The sequence below is a fragment of the Martes martes genome (genome assembly GCF_963455335.1).
Source record: "Martes martes genome assembly, chromosome: 5".
Taxonomy (NCBI): domain Eukaryota; kingdom Metazoa; phylum Chordata; class Mammalia; order Carnivora; family Mustelidae; genus Martes; species Martes martes.
Window position 1 is genome coordinate 67,724,386 of NC_137892.1, and position 18,176 is coordinate 67,742,561.

The 18,176-nt window shown below is 34.2% G+C and overlaps 1 protein-coding gene across 5 annotated transcripts in view; it reads right to left on the reverse strand.

The window, feature by feature from the left end:
- Window positions 1–318: 318 nt before the first annotated feature.
- TNPO1 (transportin 1) overlaps window positions 319–18,176 on the reverse strand; it is an 88,079-nt gene continuing 70,221 nt past the window's right edge. For 2 of the 5 annotated variants that reach the window (XM_080803632.1, XM_080803633.1), the window contains exons 15-26: window positions 16,876–16,962; window positions 15,430–15,537; window positions 15,137–15,295; window positions 14,969–15,056; window positions 12,088–12,186; window positions 11,781–11,876; window positions 9,925–9,960; window positions 8,844–8,919; window positions 7,864–7,963; window positions 5,350–5,424; window positions 4,370–4,512; window positions 328–1,956 (exon numbers count right to left, since the gene is read on the reverse strand). In XM_080803632.1, coding sequence (XP_080659758.1) covers window positions 4,405–4,512; window positions 5,350–5,424; window positions 7,864–7,963; window positions 8,844–8,919; window positions 9,925–9,960; window positions 11,781–11,876; window positions 12,088–12,186; window positions 14,969–15,056; window positions 15,137–15,295; window positions 15,430–15,537; window positions 16,876–16,962 — 1,032 coding nt within the window. In that variant the 3' untranslated portion in view covers window positions 328–1,956; window positions 4,370–4,404. Of the gene's footprint in view, window positions 1,957–4,369; window positions 4,513–5,349; window positions 5,425–7,863; window positions 7,964–8,843; window positions 8,920–9,924; window positions 9,961–11,780; window positions 11,877–12,087; window positions 12,187–14,968; window positions 15,057–15,136; window positions 15,296–15,429; window positions 15,538–16,875; window positions 16,963–18,176 lie in introns of all 5 variants that reach the window. The other 3 variants (XM_080803634.1, XM_080803635.1, XR_013966826.1) reach the window with 2 other exon arrangements.

An 18,176-nucleotide genomic window follows, 5' to 3' on the forward strand; every position in this document is an offset into this window, starting at 1 on the left:
TGCTTATAAAAATGGTTATTCAGGATTTATTCTGCAATGCAAAGGTGACAAACTAAAATATAAAAAGGTTGTTATGGCTTAACATTTTTGTTGCAGATTAAATATGCAGCATTGAAAAATGGAAAGGTGTGGCTTCATCTCTGACCAGCAGAGTTAAAAAGAAAAAAATCTCTCCATTTTCCTTCATCATCATGGGATACACTGTTCAGGCAATCCGAATTAATAAAGACTTGCACTTCCATATGCACACAAGATCAAGTGTACCAGTTAGGATTTCACATTCACAGTATATAAGAAAATACACATGGAAGGAAAAGTAAAGGGTTAACTTAACAAGGATTTATTCACAGGAATACATGTAAGTAGAGAAAAATAACAGAAAAGCTAAACAAATGAAATGAAGAGGATCCAAACCAACTTTCACTCTGTAGCTTTTTACTTGCACCCTGTGTGCATATATCTAGGGCACAGAGGGCCACCAACATGCGCCAATACAGTGTAGGAACCCTGCATTACATCCATTAACTTAAACATATCTTTAAGATCATGCTTTGAACAAAAAAAGAAAGCTTAGAAGGCAATATGTTGAGTGGGAATAAACATTGAAATATAGCAATCATGTCTTCAACTTCTACAATTGTCTTTATGTGCCAACTAACATTTACGCAGCCTCTTACAGATCTTTTACCATGTATTTTAAGTTTTAGAAGTTTTGATAAAATCACTAGTAGTATATAACCATGCAGAAAGCACATCACACTGACAGCACAGAGGCAAAGATTTTGCACAGGTATATCAGCTTTCCACATTGTGCAGGTTACACACAATACAATATCAATCTTACTCCTAACAAGATCCTAAAAAGATATTTCAAGGCCTAGCTGTAAACTACAGTACTTTATATATCTATATTCTTAATAAAAATAAAAAATCCACAAATCTTCAAAAGGAATTTTAAATGCAGGGCTATATTGAATTGGTAAACTGCAACACAAACTGGCGCCACAGAGGTAAATGAATACCAATCTCACTCTATGCGATGCAAGCATGCTACTTTCCCACTAATTTAAAGTACTTTCAATCACTATGAGCCAGAATGCATGCCTGAACCTTAAACTGCACTTTAAAAAGAACGTCTTGGCCTAGAAATTAAATCTAATGAAGTACAACCATCAAATTATATCCACTACATTAATGTTTTAATGCAAAATCAAGATGTCAATCTTTAGTCTGATATGCCCAACCCCATTTATTCCTCCCTCCCTGCCCACCCCACAAAGGTAAAAGGAGTGACTCATTTGGCATTTCACAGGGTGCTTCATTGTTTAAATTTGTTTTGTTTTATTTCCAACTTTTTTTGGGGTACCTTAAATTGTAACTTCCAAGAACCTGCTTCTACTATGGGTAGGCAAGCTGATTTTAATTCTATTAGCTTCATTTGCGTAGTTCTTCATCAGCATGCAAAAACAAGGCCCCAACACGTGGGAAAATTTATAAAAATCTTTAAATTAAGGAAAAAAAAAAAAGCTTCTTTACTCTTTGTAACCCCCGTTCTTAGGTTTCCTTTATTGTACGCTATAGAATTTTTCCTCTTTCTTATCCCTATGCATCATTTATGTGGTTCTTGTTTTGGTACAATTCCCCATAATATTCCAGGATGTACTGTTTTGTGAGTAGACTGAATAGGTTTTTTGTTTTGTTTTGTTTTTTGTTTTTTTGCTTCTTCACATCCAGTGCGGAGTTGTAATTGGAGACAGATTTCCACCCACAAAGGCTCCAGATGTTAAAACGTTTCCCAACATCGACTTAATACAGTGACGGCAACACCTCCCTCCCGCCCCTCCCAGTAGGGTTGGGATTGTACTGTATTCCCTACTGGTTTACCCTTCCCCCCTGTAAAGGGTAACATTTTCCCTGGGTGCAGAGGCTCCCTCATAGTCTCCAAGACTGAAGGACCTGTAAGAAAACAAAACAAAGCAATTTTATATTTTAACAACAGTTTCTCTTAAAACCAGCGAAACACAAAATTAATCAAGTAAGAATGTTATCTCTAACCAGAGAAAACGAAAACTGGACAAACTGCCTAAGATCATGCCAGCAGTCACTGATAACCCATGTTAGTACCTTCCCCTATGGCTTTCAACAGTCATCTGTGTCAGATATGAAAAGTGACACCAAGCTGAGGACACAGAGAGAGACGTGTGGAGCTCTACATTACACAGATGAAATTCAGTGGATGCCCTGCAGGATGCTATCGATCTAATTCTTTATCCCCCAATTGGTTATTCCTCACTTGTTTAACAAGATGCCTTACTTTTTGCAAAAATCAAGTAACACTTTCTTTAAAACAATCCTTTAACTTGGTGAGAATGAAAACATTATTCTTTTTTTCCCCCAATATGTCCAATATTAAGCAAACAAAAAATCTAATCCATCAAAAAATAAAGGAACATTACTTCTTGTTGGTTGTCTGATGTTCTAGCTTAGGAAGCACTAAAGGTGTTCATAATACACTAAGTTTGCTACATTCAGTAATAGCAAAAAAGTATATTTTAGGGGTGCCTGGGTGGCTCAGTGGGTTAAAACCTCTGCCTTCGGCTCAAGTCATGATCTCAAGGTCCTGGGATTGAACCCCACGTTGGGTTTTCTGCTCAGGGGGGAGCATGCTTCCCCTGCCTGCCTCTCTGCCTACTTGTGATCTCTGTCAAATAAATAAATAAAATCTTTAAAAAAAGTAAATTTTAACATCTCCTTCTAGATGTTCCTTATAAATAATTCTTTTGACCCTATCCTACACAATTGTTTCCTATGTTCTCAGACCTCTTGATATTCCTATAAAGAACCTTTTCAACACTAGCAGTTTTAATGATAACCATATTAAGAACTAAAATCAGATCACTAGCATACTGAAACCAGCGCCTGATGCTGGTCCTTTCACAACAAAAATCTACTAACCACTCAAGCCAAATACGGGGTATATATGAAGACTGATGTGGATTCACAGAGAACGATTAGCCCATCTGTGGGAAAGTGCAAGCAGCACCTTTTCCCTGCCTCTGAAAAAAGGCAGGAATAGAGGATAGTGATCCACTTTCATCTCTAATTAGAAAACAGGTAACTATTTTATGCCTCATCTTAGAACACGATCAACTCAATAAATCAACTTAATTGGTGACATGATAGGGATACAGAAGTTACCAAATCTGCAAGTGCTAAAGACTCAGCTCACTATTATATCATCTCTCAGGCCCTGATATTAAGAGTCATTCTCATCCATTACATTCTCATGATTTAATATAAAGACAATTAAACACTACTTCAAAATGCTAAAGCCACAAAACAGCCACGAGTACTCAAAACTACAGGGGGACAATACACAAAGGGCTCTGAGATATTCCAGAGGCTGCAAGTCCACTTTTACTGCCTTGTAGGTTATACAGCATGGATGTGGAAACCTTTCCAGGTTTAAAATCTAGCTCCAAGTAAATGAGCAGGAGAGCAAACAAAAACTCCAACAAAGGAGATAATTAAATTTCGTGGACATCTTTTGGAAACACACTGAGTACACTCTCTGAGCCCTCCAGTCAATTACGTCTCAGTTCATGTTCAAAACCTAAAGAAGTATATCCTTATTCACTGTACTGACCCATATTCCTAACATTTATTGAGCCAACTTAGTGTGTTAGGTAATACACTTAGTTCTGGTATCACATATAGTTTTAATCTTCAAAATAACGAAAGAACTGAAGCTATGAGATCAGGATTGTTAGTTTGACTTAAGTACAGAAAAACTCAAGAAACAAGAGTCCAAATGGACTTACCCCCTCTACTACCCCAAATCCAAAGACTCATCCATTGTCCATTTTAAAATACAATGCAGGTCACATGGTAGGTACTCAATAAAATACATGTTGAAAAATGAATATTAAATATTCCCATCTGCTGAGCCCCAAACTAGTTGCAATTCTAGCAGGCTTTTCTCAAAAGCTCACAACACAGAAGTCCTTGATGTATCAGAGACTATAAATTTACACTTCAAAATAATCTTTACCCTACCAAAGTAAATGTGGGTGACTTCTTACAGGGCAAAAATTTTAAAAACGGGGATTAGTTTGTTGAGTAATCCAAACAGCATACCAATTTGGTTTTCTTTTTACTCAGGATTCAAAGTAAAACAACGCATTTTACCTTGCTTGCTAGTTTCTAAAGAAAATTCTCTAGCTTTAATTTTAAATTTCAAGGCTAATATAGCCTGAGTTTAACTCAACCTCTGTAGAAAACATACAGCTTTTATTCTACTCAGTAATTTTAGATTGCAGACCTAAGTTTCTTTACCCTGAAAAACTTCCACAAACTTCTTAAAACTTACCCCTAATTATGGGACTGCAGCTTAAGTGTATGAGATTAAACACCGTAAAAAGCTGCAAGACGCTCTTTTAAGGGAAGCGGAAACTGGTCAGAGAAACGCCTCCAATTTTCATCCCCAACTTGATTTTTAAATCCGTGAAGGATCTGTAAAAAGTGAAAAAAATCGTTAATTCATCACTAACAGGAGAAAAATTCCAATCTGCATAGCTTCTGAAGTAAAACAGTATTATTTTTCTAAAATTTTATCAATTTTAAATCAATGGTTCTCAAACTTTGTTGGATGCTATACCACTACATGTCTTACCTAAAAGCACCTCAGAATATATTCTAAATCTTGGTTTGAAAAGCTTAGAATTCAAGCAAGTGTCCTAGTAACAGATGTATGCTAAGCAAACTCTGACCTACTACTAATGGACAACTAAGTACACAATTCATCCAATGGACAAAATTTTTATGTCACATTAAGTTTTTTCAAATTGGAAATATATAAAGCTTTAAGTTCATGTCTGGAATCACAGCTGACTAATTTTAGCATAAGAGGATTCAAACGGGTAACATCATTTTATTCTTATTTTGTTGTGGTTGAGTACTGACTGGAATGAATCCAAAGGGACACTATTAAAACAAAGAACTATATAGACTTAATCCCCGTGGAAACCATTTCAGATTTACTTTATTCAACAGTTTACATTATACTCCAAATCTCAGTCAGCTGTCTTTGAAAATATATGCTGCTTTGGGTTGGGGGGATGATGGGACATCAATCAGCAGTATTGCTGGAGAAAATATTTTTGAAGTGTGTGCTCTTCTGATACAGAGTCACTGCTGTACCTTAAAAAAAGATCAATACAGATGATCTACCAATACTGATTCGAAGCAAAGAGTCTAGTTCTATATGAAATGTAAATGTAATTTAAACTTTCCAACTAGTCTTGTAATAGTCCCAAGATGTTTATCATGGAGACTTTATAGTTACCTTACCTTACAGAACATGTCTCTCAGATCATCTTTTGGGTTAATCCACGATGCAACAGCATCACAAAAAAATATAAAATCCTGTAACAAGCAGGAAATACACCTTAGGCTGCTATTTGTCAAACATAGCAAAACGTACCTATCACGATAGAATCCTACCTCAAAAAAAATTTTTTTAAAAAATCAAGTATGATAAAATATAAATGAGCACCAATCTTAAAATCTTAATTAATTCATTAATTAAATTACTGAATTAAAGAAATACATAAATTCAATAATCTCACAGTTCTGACTGGCCTAGAAAGAATTTAAAGCAAGTTAAGTATATGTCAAATAAGCTTGATTTGAAGTATAGTAATTAATAGATCTAAATTTCAGAATGAAATTTAAAGAAAAGGACCAAAAGCTAGAAGAAAAACTAATTATATAATTATAATACCTAATGCAACCCAACCCAGAGTGAACAAAAGAGAACAAAAAAATCCAATGCTCAATTACTAGAAAAAACTGCATTACTCTCATGATAAGAACAAGGTGACAAAAGGTATATGCTTTAAGTGTTTCATTTAAGTACTTTTTGATCTTGACTATCATACTGAAACAGCAGTTCAATATAGAGCACTTAAGATTACTGCTTATGTCCTGATATGTCAACTATTTAAAATTTTACTAAAGTCTGAGAACTTTCTTAATTTCAAATTTACTGACCGAAATATATGCATAAAACACACATTTAAGCAATTAAAATTCCAGGTGCCTGAGGTTCATGGTTTATTTGAATTATAATTCTTTTTCTTGTTAAAAATTAAAAGTCTCATGTTAAAAATTAAAATATTTACATATCTAAAATTTGTGATGAAAATTTAAACATAAAAAATAACACTTAAGATATTTTCTTCTAACCACATCCAAATAAAATATGTAAAAAGCAGAGATTTGTACTAATTCTTAAGTTGGTAGTGATTTACTGACCACATATGTATGTTACTCTCACCGTCTTAAATGTTAATTTGAAAACAAACAAAACAATAAAATCCTGATGGGAAAATGTTTCTTAATATAATATACATTGTATCAGATAACTCTAAAACACGTTTAAGATGACATAAAGTTCTTAAGTATTGAAAAAAAACAGAAACTTAATCACAGGAGGTTATTTTGCAACTAGGGACTATTTCCAAAGATAGCACCGGCTTGTTTTCATACTAAGTTATTGTTTTACAAATGTGAAAATCAAAAGACTTTTTCCATTTCTAATTTACATGTTTTCAATGCCTATCACCACATTAATTTGAATTTTTAAGCTGGTAATTGACAAAGTTTCTAAACAAATTAACAAACACAGTCATTAACACAAGACGTATCAAAGAGTATTGACTGAAAGATGTTCAAAGCACGTGTCTCCTGGAAACGAAAGGTTATTTTCTTGAAAAAACATGTCCCATAATTTCTTTTCCTTACCATTCACCTGCTGAGTAACCTGGGATACTTAACCTAGAGTTCCACAGCCTGCATTTTGTTGATTTCATACACATGGTGTCAATCAACATGTTCCTCCAGTGTGTGTGTCTTGCAAATTGACACTTGGATCCAGAGGTTATCAGATTCATATCTGATACTTCTGCCAAATAATTTTTTAAATGCTAAAAATGTCCAGATACTATCTAAACTAAGGAAACAAGAGGAATAAATCCAAACCTCTCCAAGTTATAACAGTTTCAATGGTTAATTCGGTATTCTGTTTTGTTAACTACTGAATTTCTAAGTTTAATTCTAATTCCTTGGGTCACTCTCTTAAGCGCAGACACCTGAAAATTCAACAACCTGATACTCAACAAAAGAAGGCATGTACAAGGGGCGCCTGGGTGTCTCAGTTGGTTAGGCATCTGCTTTCGGGTCAGGTCATGATCCCAGGGTCCTGGGATCGAGCCCCAAATCGGGCTCCCTGCTCAGCGGGGAGCCTGCTTCTCTCTCTCCCACTCCCCCTGCTTGTGTTCCCTCTCCCCCTGTGTTTCTAAAAAAAAAAAGAAGGCATGTACAAAATGGAAGATGCTCTGGCTTAATCATCAAGAATATAACTCCAGTACCCTAATGTGTTATTTATTCCACAACAAAGATTTAGGAAGTCATAAACAAGCATTATCATTTCAAAATATTAAGAAGTATACAACTTCTTAAAAACATAATTTGTTTTGGGGTGCCTGGGTGGCTCAGTGGGTTAAGCCTCTGCCTTCAGCTCAGGTCATGATCTTGGGGTCCTCGGATCGAGCCCCACATCGGGCTCTCTGCTTGGCAGGGAGCCTGCTTCCCTCTCTCTCTCTGCCTGCTTCTCTGCCTACTTGTGATCTCTGTCTGTCAAATAAATTAATAAAATCTTTAAACAACACATAATTTGTTTTTATTATCTTTGAAAAATATGTAATAAATGATATTTTCATAATTAAAGTGTTAAAATAATTCACCCTTTAAAGTTTCATTATTCAGAAGATTACAAGTTAAAAAATCTTTGTGACATCTTACTTGGATTACTCCACTGGGATTCACACTGATCATGGTACAAATCCCACGAAACGCTGAATCCTTTTCCTCATTGTCCCTTATGTTTCTCAGAGAGGTGCACCTATTAAATTATAGAACTGAGATTAGCATTTAAGTAAAAAGCAGGTTCAATCACAATACTAATGGACAGTATTTAATGGAATAAGCACACAGTATAGTAATGTTTAGATTCAAAGAATTTTCATGAAGTTTAAGTTTCTCATTCTCCCTGTATGTCTGGCTCATCTTCTAATCTCAATATAGTGGAAGCCTTGAAATTCACATTTTCTTATTAATAGATTGCATTTATAAAATGGACAGTTGATTTTAATCTCCCATTTAAACTTAATGAGGTTGAGCCAAGAGTATGTTATGAATTTTTAAAACTGTATTATGACTTGTATTCCATTAAACACTACTAAAAATGACTTGAATTGAAAGATTATCAATTGAAAGAAGCAGAACATAGGATATACTGCCACAATATAAACTATTATTACACAACTTATGGTGTAGATGTTTAACTTTAACATTAACAAGCAAATAAAGTTTTTATACATAACGTAATTTAAACATGTATTTCTTAATGCAATCCAAGTTTTCAAATTAATTCTAAAAGAAACAATGCAAAAACCTAAATTTATAGAATTTGCATGCATCTTTATTTTACTGGTGGATATTTAAATGCTTTTCATGTATAATCAAGCTTTTTAACACAGCAAGCATGTGACAATCTTATCCCATGCATCAATTAGTCGTTAGCCACAACATAAAATAAATATACATGACGATGCTACTGAAAAACCTCACAAACCTGATAGGACAAGATTAGTCACATGGTTGGCAATGATTAAGGATTGTGATTTTTGTAACCAACTGAAAATATATCTAAAAGTGAGATAGAAAGAGAAAGAAAGAGTGAAGAAAAATGAATTAAAAAAAAAAGATTGAATAATACACACCAGGGTCTTATAAACTGCTGTAGCATGGGGGCCACCTCTTGAGGACAAACGTAACCAAGACGACCAATTGTTATTGCTAAGGTAACGCAATCACGGTTATACACCACCAAACGCCAACCAAGACATGAGCAAATGAGGGGGAAGGAGAAAAAATAAAGAAAAAACAACAAATAACTCAGAAACAGAAACCAACAGAATTTGTGTATGATAATAAACATAAGATTTCACCAGTGCTGTTTATTACCACCCCCTAAAATAAGGGGCAGCAACATATATGGCATACTCTTGGAAAAAGGAAAACAAAAGGAATTAAAAAAACTTTAAAGATTGAGAGAACACCAAAAACCATGATGAAGTGCTTTTCTCGCTCAATCAAGTAAGAAGAAATTCTGTTAATAAAAAGATGAGCGATTAAAATGCATGGATTTAGAGATTCTCCATTCAAAGCCAGTTGAAATTTCAGAATTTAATAATGAAATCTATGTTTTCTCCCCCAAGAATTATTAGTAAATGCAAATGATTACATTTCTGAATTGTTTACTCAAACACAGTTCTCAGAAGTTAAAACAGTTGAAATTTCTTTACTTCTCTATGTCTTTTTTAAATAAGTGATTTCCAATCTTTCAAAATCATCTAGAAATTTAATCGCAATTTAGGTAGTTCTGTTTGTTAACATTGCTAAAATGAACCAGTGGACCATTTGTTACCTGATATCAAAATCAACCATTAAATTTTAGGGGTTACAGTATACACCGAATGAATGAATTGGAAAATCGCTGTGCTGTTGTCAAATTCCATTCCAATTAACGTTTGATGGTGATGATCATGGTAACAACTCAGATAATAGCCCACTAATTTCAAACCATTATTTGACATTAAGAAAATTTACAGTCCACTGTAATGATGTGAAATGTGGACAAAAGGAACAAACACATAATCTGTCTTTGCTATAAAAGGCATAGCACAAAATAGGTAAGACATTATACTGATCACATGCTAGAATTTTACTTAAAAATTTCGAAGTGGGAATTACTCAAACATATTCACCATCAAAATTCATTCAAGAAGTCCTTAAACTTACGAAGAGCTAAAAGAAGTTGCAACTCAGAACTGCATTCTGCAATTCAAAGGTACAAACATATAAATACATTTATACACAACGGGAAAAAAAAATACAAACAGAAAACAAACCATAAGGTGCTTTAATGGTGTTCTCTCAAAAACTTACAGGTTAACCTTTCATAAAAAAAGGGTGGGGGAGGGTAAAGAAAAATGTTTAAGGATTACTTGAAGCAAACTACACAGATAATACTAAAATCCAGCAGATTCATATGAAGCAAGAGAAAGAAAACCTATGTTCAAAAGACACAAACTATGCAACATTCTCATTAAACAGGCAAGTATGAACAATCCAATGAAACATGCGATAAAGCAGATGATGGTCCATTGAAAAAGTTCAGTGTAGGATATACTAATTGGAAAAAGGGCAAATAACTGCATATACTTAGAATTGGCTTTATGAAATATTAAGAAGACAGTAATTAAGTTGCTAAAATCTACAGACATTAGCCACTGACAATGGTTTTATTTTTGTTAATTAACACCCACTTCCCCCTTTTGGATAAGTAATAATGGAAACATTTTCTGCAGCCACTTGTGATAAGATTAATCCAGTGAATCCCAAGTGCTTTTCAATCATATCAATTTAATTTGTCAACTTGATGGGCATTATCAACTTCTTGGTTTACAGTAAAATAATAATTAGAATATAAACTTACAAATAAAGCCAATTTGTTAAAGGAACTATCTAACAAATTCACAAGCTGATATCCCACAAGAAACTTTAATATACATTACATTCAACATTTATTTGCAGTTATGCATTCACATTTAAAAATAAATAGGAAGTCTTTAGGTTCAACAGTAATTTTATGATGGCAAGTGTTCCAAATCTGAATGTCATGTATCGGTACTGCATTCTAAAGAGATAAAAACCTGACAAGATTTCATAACCATCCTAATACATAGGTTTTTATACTTTTCAGCAAGAAAATCTAATTCACTTCACGATATAAACAGTACCCATACAGCCAAACAGCTATATAACTGTTTAATTCAAAGATTTCCTTCCATACCAATAAACATATCAATTTTAATCACATTAAAACATTCACCTTCTATAATTAAATAAAAAATTAAAATGCCTTTGAAAACAAATTTTCTTATTTAGAAGACCTTATTTTAATTTTCACATAGTATTTTGGTAAAACCCTCACTGACTATGAATATATTTACTGGAATTATATCTTAGTTATATAAAGAAAAGGATGTGCCTGATTGAAAACAAAATTCACATCTTTTATCATTATTAACAAAAATCAGGGCGGGTGGAAAAAAATCACCCTGAAATGTGTTCTATAGTATGGAAGGTACTCTTTAATATCAACATGCTCTCTATAAATGCAAAAGAGAAACAAGCCTCCTGAATAAAAATCCCATGAAGTACTGCCTTAAGTTCCCAATTTGAAGGAAAATAATACAATGAAATACAAAATACACATGCCATTGTTAACCAATTAGCCTCTACACTGATGTATATTTTGGGCTACAATTTTGTAGATTAAAAAAAAAAATTACTTCCCAGCTGCCACTCTCTGAATTAATATATATTAAAATTCATATTGTTCAATAGTTATTTTAGCTGGGGTCTGTTTGAGGGAGTATTTAAACACAAAACAGGGGAGAAGTGTTTTTGAAAGTCTCTGAAAATTGGTTATGCGATACAGTTAAAACAATACATACTGTCACTGAAATCTCAAACAGCTGTTAATAATAATCTGGGTTTCTAAAGCTAGTTTTGCTTTGGTTTCTCTACGCATCTTAACTTTAAAAGGCAAATAGTTTTCTCTTCACCATAACAGTTCAGTCATATGGTACCTGTATTCTCTAACAACGTCTTTGGTGTGTTGGGTCTGTTAATGATTTCTACAAGCTGGTGCAACACCATAGGAATATAAGGCTGCATCTCTATACCTAAATCACCCCCAAAAGAGAAAACAAAAGAGAAAAATTTTAATGTTAAAATATCAACATAAAATATTCTGTTCCCTTTATTAACTCTGACATAAGTTAATAATAAATATTTATGTATAAAACTCATTTAGGTTAAAAAGAAAAAGCAATTACAAAAATTCTAAGGCATCTAAAAATTTACAGTGCTTTTAAAAGGGGAGAAAGATCTTACCCATTTGAATGGAGATTTCTCCAATTGCCCATGTGGCATTATTGCAGACTGAAATGAACTCTGGATTTAGGTTGGTTCCCAATATAGGCATGAAATCAGCTAGAAAAAAAATGTTTTAACAACTATGTAGTAAACTTTTCAACAGCATTGAATTGTGCTTTAAAGGAAATCTACTAGGTGGAAACTGAAATCTAGGCAAGAAACACCAATTTTTAAAAGGTTTTGATAATATCTAATCTTAAGAAAGTAAAAAAGGCACTATTTGGCCACTGAACTTTCTATGAAGTAGACCAAGAAACATTAATTTTGGTCTATTTTAGGTATCATTAAAATGAGTTGGTCAGAGTAATTGCTCTTGTCATCAGACGGAGAAAATTCAAATTAAAAATGAGGAAAACATGATATGACTTTCTTCAAAGCTAGTTTTTTTTTTTAAAAGATTTTATTTATTTATTTGATAGAGATTACTAGTCAGAGAGGCAGGCAGAGAGGGAGGAGGAAGCAGGCTCCCCGCTGAGCAGAGAGCCCGATGAGGGGCTCGATCCCAGGACCCTGGGATCATGACTTGGGCCGAAGGCAGAGGCTTTAACCCACTGAGCCACCCAGGCGCCCCAAAAGCTAGTTTTTCACACGCACAAATTAAAAAAAAAAAAAAATCAATGATTTTGGCTTTTAAAGAACTTTGACTTTAGTGTTCAGATTGTGATCTCTAAATATCATTTTCCACTTAAAAGGAATGAGGGCTCTCAGAGAAATGTCTCATTGCAGGCTAAAGGCAGGAAATGTACAAAACAAGCCTGGACTATGTTGTCATACCAGGAAGGACTAAGGAGCCAATTTGATTAAGCTCCCACTGCCAGTGGTAGGACAATTTGAGCATCATGAATTCATACTGACACTCAAAAAAGAACCAAACACAAACAAAAACTGAACTCTGAAACACAATATAGATACCTGTGGAAGATGCTGGGAATCAATTCATTATTTTGAAAACTGGTAAACAAAGAGAAAGAATCAAGTAATTATCCTGCCTCCCCTATATGGTTTGTACCTCATGGTAATAATACACTGGTATGAGAAAATGTCTCTATGTAGGTATTCTCACTGTTAAATCAAGAATTAGAGTAGCATCCTATTTTTAAATCCCCAGTAAGCTTTTTTAAGATTTTTATTTATTTATTTAAGAGAGATCAAAAGTGAGAGAACTCACAGAGGGAGAGGGAGAAGCAGACTTGGCCGCTAAGCGGACAGCCCAATGTGGGGGTTGATCCCAGGACCCTGAGATCATGGCCTGAGCTGAAGGCAAACGCTTTACTGAATGAGCCACCCAAGCACCCTAAGTTAACAGACTTAAGTCAGAGTTTCTAAACCTCAGCAATATAATATTTTGTCCAGATCATTCTGCCACTGGGGGAGGGTGGTGCACACAAAGGGCACTGTATCATGCATTTGTTTGATCTTTAGCGATATTCTTTGCCTCTACCTACTAGGTACAAGTAACACACCTCCAGGGTTAAACAAAATGTAGTGTTAAAATTGCCCCTGGTTGAAAAAGCCCTGATCTAGAAAATAACCATCACGGCCAGTAACATTAAAAAAAAAAAAGAAAAAAAAAAAAAAAGAAAGGTAACTAGACACAGTGTACCTCCTGAAGAAGATACACATGGTTTGTAAAGTCTGAAAAAAAAAAAAAAAGAAAGAAAAGGAAAAGAAAATCCTTCATACAAATTTAAATTCATAAAAACTAAAGTAGGTGTTAAGTACTGGTAGAACAAGCTTTCCATAAAATAAGAATTCATTACACTTTCATTTAGAGTAGTTAGGCTTAAACCTGAGAGTTTAGCATAGCATAATTAATGTTATTACTCAAAGTTCAGAAATACAGTTGTTATTCAAAAGCACAACTGGGAACTGGGTCAAGTTGGTCAAAGGGCACAAACTTCCAATTACAAATAAATCTTGGGGTTGCACCATATGACATGATAACTATAGTTAACAATACTGTATTGTATATTTGGAACTTACTATGAGAGATCTTAAAAGTTCTCATAACAAGAAAAAAAAATCTTTTCAGTACATGAGGTGATGGATATTAACTAAACTTACTGTGATTTTGCAATATATGCCTATGTCAAATTAGGTCATATAGCAAAAACTGACACATGTTATATGTTAATCATGTCTCAATAAAACTGGGGGCAGAAAGCTGAAAAACCCGAAGTACAACTGTATCAAATGAAAAAACCATTTCAGGTCCATGTTTTAAACCATGGTCCACAAAACTGTGTATTTAAAAAAACTAGGATCCAAAACGCTGGGATATAGATTCTAAAGAAAACCAAAAAGCCATTTAATCCACGATTTTGAGAGCAGTTCAGTTTACGTTATTCAAGGAATCCCTATTGTCACAAAAGGCTAAGACAATGCTGTAATGTTAAAACAAAAACAAATTGTTACTTAAAGTAAATGCTTTGGAAAGTTTCCTATGATATCTGAAAAAGTACACTGGTTTATGAGAAAGGCTATTATTACTTGTGGGTACCTCTAAACCCCCGCAAAGGAAGGTTACTCAAAAGTTACCAGTAAACTAGCATATGGTACCAAGGTTACACAGGTGGCATGTCCTTCACACTAAAGTAGTACTTTTCCAGCTCTTCTCCAGTCATACTATAAACGAGTGCCTCATGAGCGGCTCAAGTGATCATGAATTTAAGGGAGCAAGGACATTCTCATCCTACCTGTTTCACTCAGAGCAGCTTTAACTAGTACAATATGTATTTATAAAAGCTGGTATTCCATGACATTTCAGTTTAATAATAGAGAAATATAACTGATGTAAAACTAATGTTAAGCACATCATAGCAGTAGGAAATGTTCATACCTATACAAGGCTTAACATGCTGAAAGCAAGCTTTTGTCAGGTCACCTAATAGGGCGAAGGAACTCTGTCGAACTTCTGGCATTTTATCCTACAAGGAATAAGAAGAAATTAACCCCATTGTGACACAGAGAATCAGGTTTTAATACATTTTAATTTAACAAGTCTCACCTGCATGCATTGATACATTAGTGTTAGAATGTTACTTCGGGCTACTAGCTGTTCAATGTTGCCTCCAAGCCCTTCAGCCAGGCCACTGAGTAAATCAAGAGCCACTATCATAAAATCTTTATCAGGAGCCTCATACTGATCTGGTTGAGCATTGTTCAGCTGAAATTAGACAAAAGTTTTAAAAAACTTAGTTTGTATCAATTAGATGAAAAAAATTTGTATACGTTATGTCTATCCTTAGAAAAATGCTTATGATGCGAGGGAGAGTAGATGTAACTATTTTTTAAAAATACCATGGCTTGTGCAAGAGTCTTCTGTACTAGGTTTACACAACGCTGGTACACAGGTTCACAGTATGGAAGGAAACCAGACTGCAGGGCGGTGGCAACTGAAGATAGGCACTAGAAAGAATAAAGGAAAATGTAAATTTCTGGACATACTTAAAATTATGATAAATGCTTACAAGAGTACTCAGTAAGTTTCTGGTCATTTGTGAGCCTGCTCTATATTCTACAATACCAGGTTATCTTTTCAGACCTCTCCTCTTTGGATGCCACTCACCGCTGTTCAGTTTGTGGAGATTTCCTCAAAAAAGTTTCTGTAAGGAATATTATCCTTGGAGAACCAGATTAGGTATTATATATGCTTATTTTTTTCATCAAATGTAAGATGTTTGCTTATCCTTTCATGATTAATGATATGGGTAGACTTTTTTTTTTTTTTTAAGATTTTATTTATTTATTTGACAGACAGAGATCACAAGTAGGCAGAGAGGCAGGCAGGCAGAGAGAGAGGAGAAAGCAGGCTCTCCAAGGAGCAGAGAGCCCGATGCGGGGCTCGATCCCAGGACCCTGGGATCATGACCCGAGCCGAAGGCAGAGGCTTTAACCCACTGAGCCACCCAGGCGCCCCGATATGGGTGGACTTTTAATGAGGATACCCTGAGCGCCTGCCTAAAAGTAAATCTATTAAGCATAATGATTTTTCTTGTTTTGCTGGGCCCAGAATCAGCCACTGCTCTTAGTCATGGAGGTTTTTACTTCTCTGGCTAGGGACAAACAAACCATGGCAGAAATGACGACCCCTGAAATGACAGGGGAAACAAGAATGGCAATGACTGAAATGGCTCCACCAGCATCAATTAATTTAAATGGTCATATCTGATTTCACGTTCAGTTATTTGAATAACATATCAACTATCAAACCTCAAAATGGACAGAAAGGGTATGAAGCAAAGTCCTTCCCTTATCAGCACCAAGACTCAATGATACTTCACATATGACTAAATGTGTGTATATACAATAGGTATATAACACACAAAATAATTTAAACTATATCAACTGTCATGGTATAGCTATGTATCTATATAAAGAAATGCAATTTAATAGAGGACATATAAGCTGATATGGAAAGATCTCCAAGTTAACTGATTTAACACTGAAGCAGAGCAGGTGAGAAAACATGTAATATAATCCTTTGATGACCTAAAGAAAAAGAAAACAAAAACCACCCAACTTAACACATCCATTATGGGTTTTCTGTTTAACAGTATTTCTTAGTATGGAAGTACCATAATTAAGTAAGGGCAGCTACCTACTTATTCAGCATTTTAACAGAAGTGATTCAAAAGGTTCATCTATTAACATTTTACTCATCACATATTCCCACATTTTATATTTACAGATGTATTTTGATGAAACACGCTATTAGATTAACTAAAGGTTACCAGCTTAGCATACCTCAAGTAAAGGGAAGAGATCTTTATCTTCATCCTTTAACATGTTCCATTTCTGGATCAGTGGAGGCATTAGCATCTGAATATATTCCTATTTGTGAAAAACACATAAAGCTCCACTATCATATATCATACAAGTCCTTTTTGGGTCTATGAAAATTAAAATCCATTTAGAGTAATTGTGTAAAATCATTACAGAATGCATTTTAAAGACTCAGTCTGCTCCCCTTAGCGCCTTTAAAATTTTTATTTTCTGCTTTTTTATAACCTTATTCTATTTTTAAGTCATCATATATCCTTTTTGAAATAAAATGTATACAAATATACCACTACCCAAAAATTATTTGATCAAAATAGGGATAATCTGTGTAAGTTTTACTCTGAATTTTTTCAGTCCTAGAGCTTTTAACATATAGTATGGTCCTAGCTGTACACTATGTTATAAATGACAGGTAAACTTACAGAGGCATTTGTATATGAAGATTCATAATCATTTAAGCATCTTTAAACTTTAGAATCCATAAATAAATAAATACTAAATAAACAATGGTAATCATGTAAACAAGGGGCACAGATTCCAAAGGGTCTAACACATTCAGAAAAACTCTCTCCAGCCCCCTGCACACAAAACAAAACCAACCAATATCAAAGCAAACCCACAAACCAAGTGTCTTGCACCAAGCTTTAAATTTAACTTCTAAACACAATTTTTTAAAGACTTCATATAGCTATCATAAACATGTCATCTATTCTTCCGCTGGGAATTTTGAGCCTGAAATTCTAATATTTAAATCCTATTCAAACAAATCCAATTCCACCATACTCTTCTTAACCCTACTAAAAAGAGTTTGGCTCCTTAGCCATACACACATACTTCTTCTATACCACTATTCAGTACTTCTAACTTATTATCCCAATTTCTAATTGTCTTATCTTAGTGTATGTTCGTTCCCCCCACACCTCTAAGTTCCAGTGAGAAAACAAAGATGTCTAAATGTGGTACTCTAAAGCCTTAATATTTATGAAGTGGTAGATAAAAATACTTGGAATTAAGTAAAAGCTGAAACCCACAAGACCTTTATCATCCTTTTCTAAAAAGTGTTGGTACATTCATGTGATATGCTAATATGATTTCCACACCAAGAAGATATTTACTTTTAATACTATCTAGAAAGTAAATATGTTTGCTGACTTAAGATCTACCTTCTTAAAGTAACCAACACTAAGTGTTCACATCTCCCCAATTTCATTTCCAAATATATGTTAACCTTTTGATCTTAGATATGGTATGTATTTTTTTCTTAA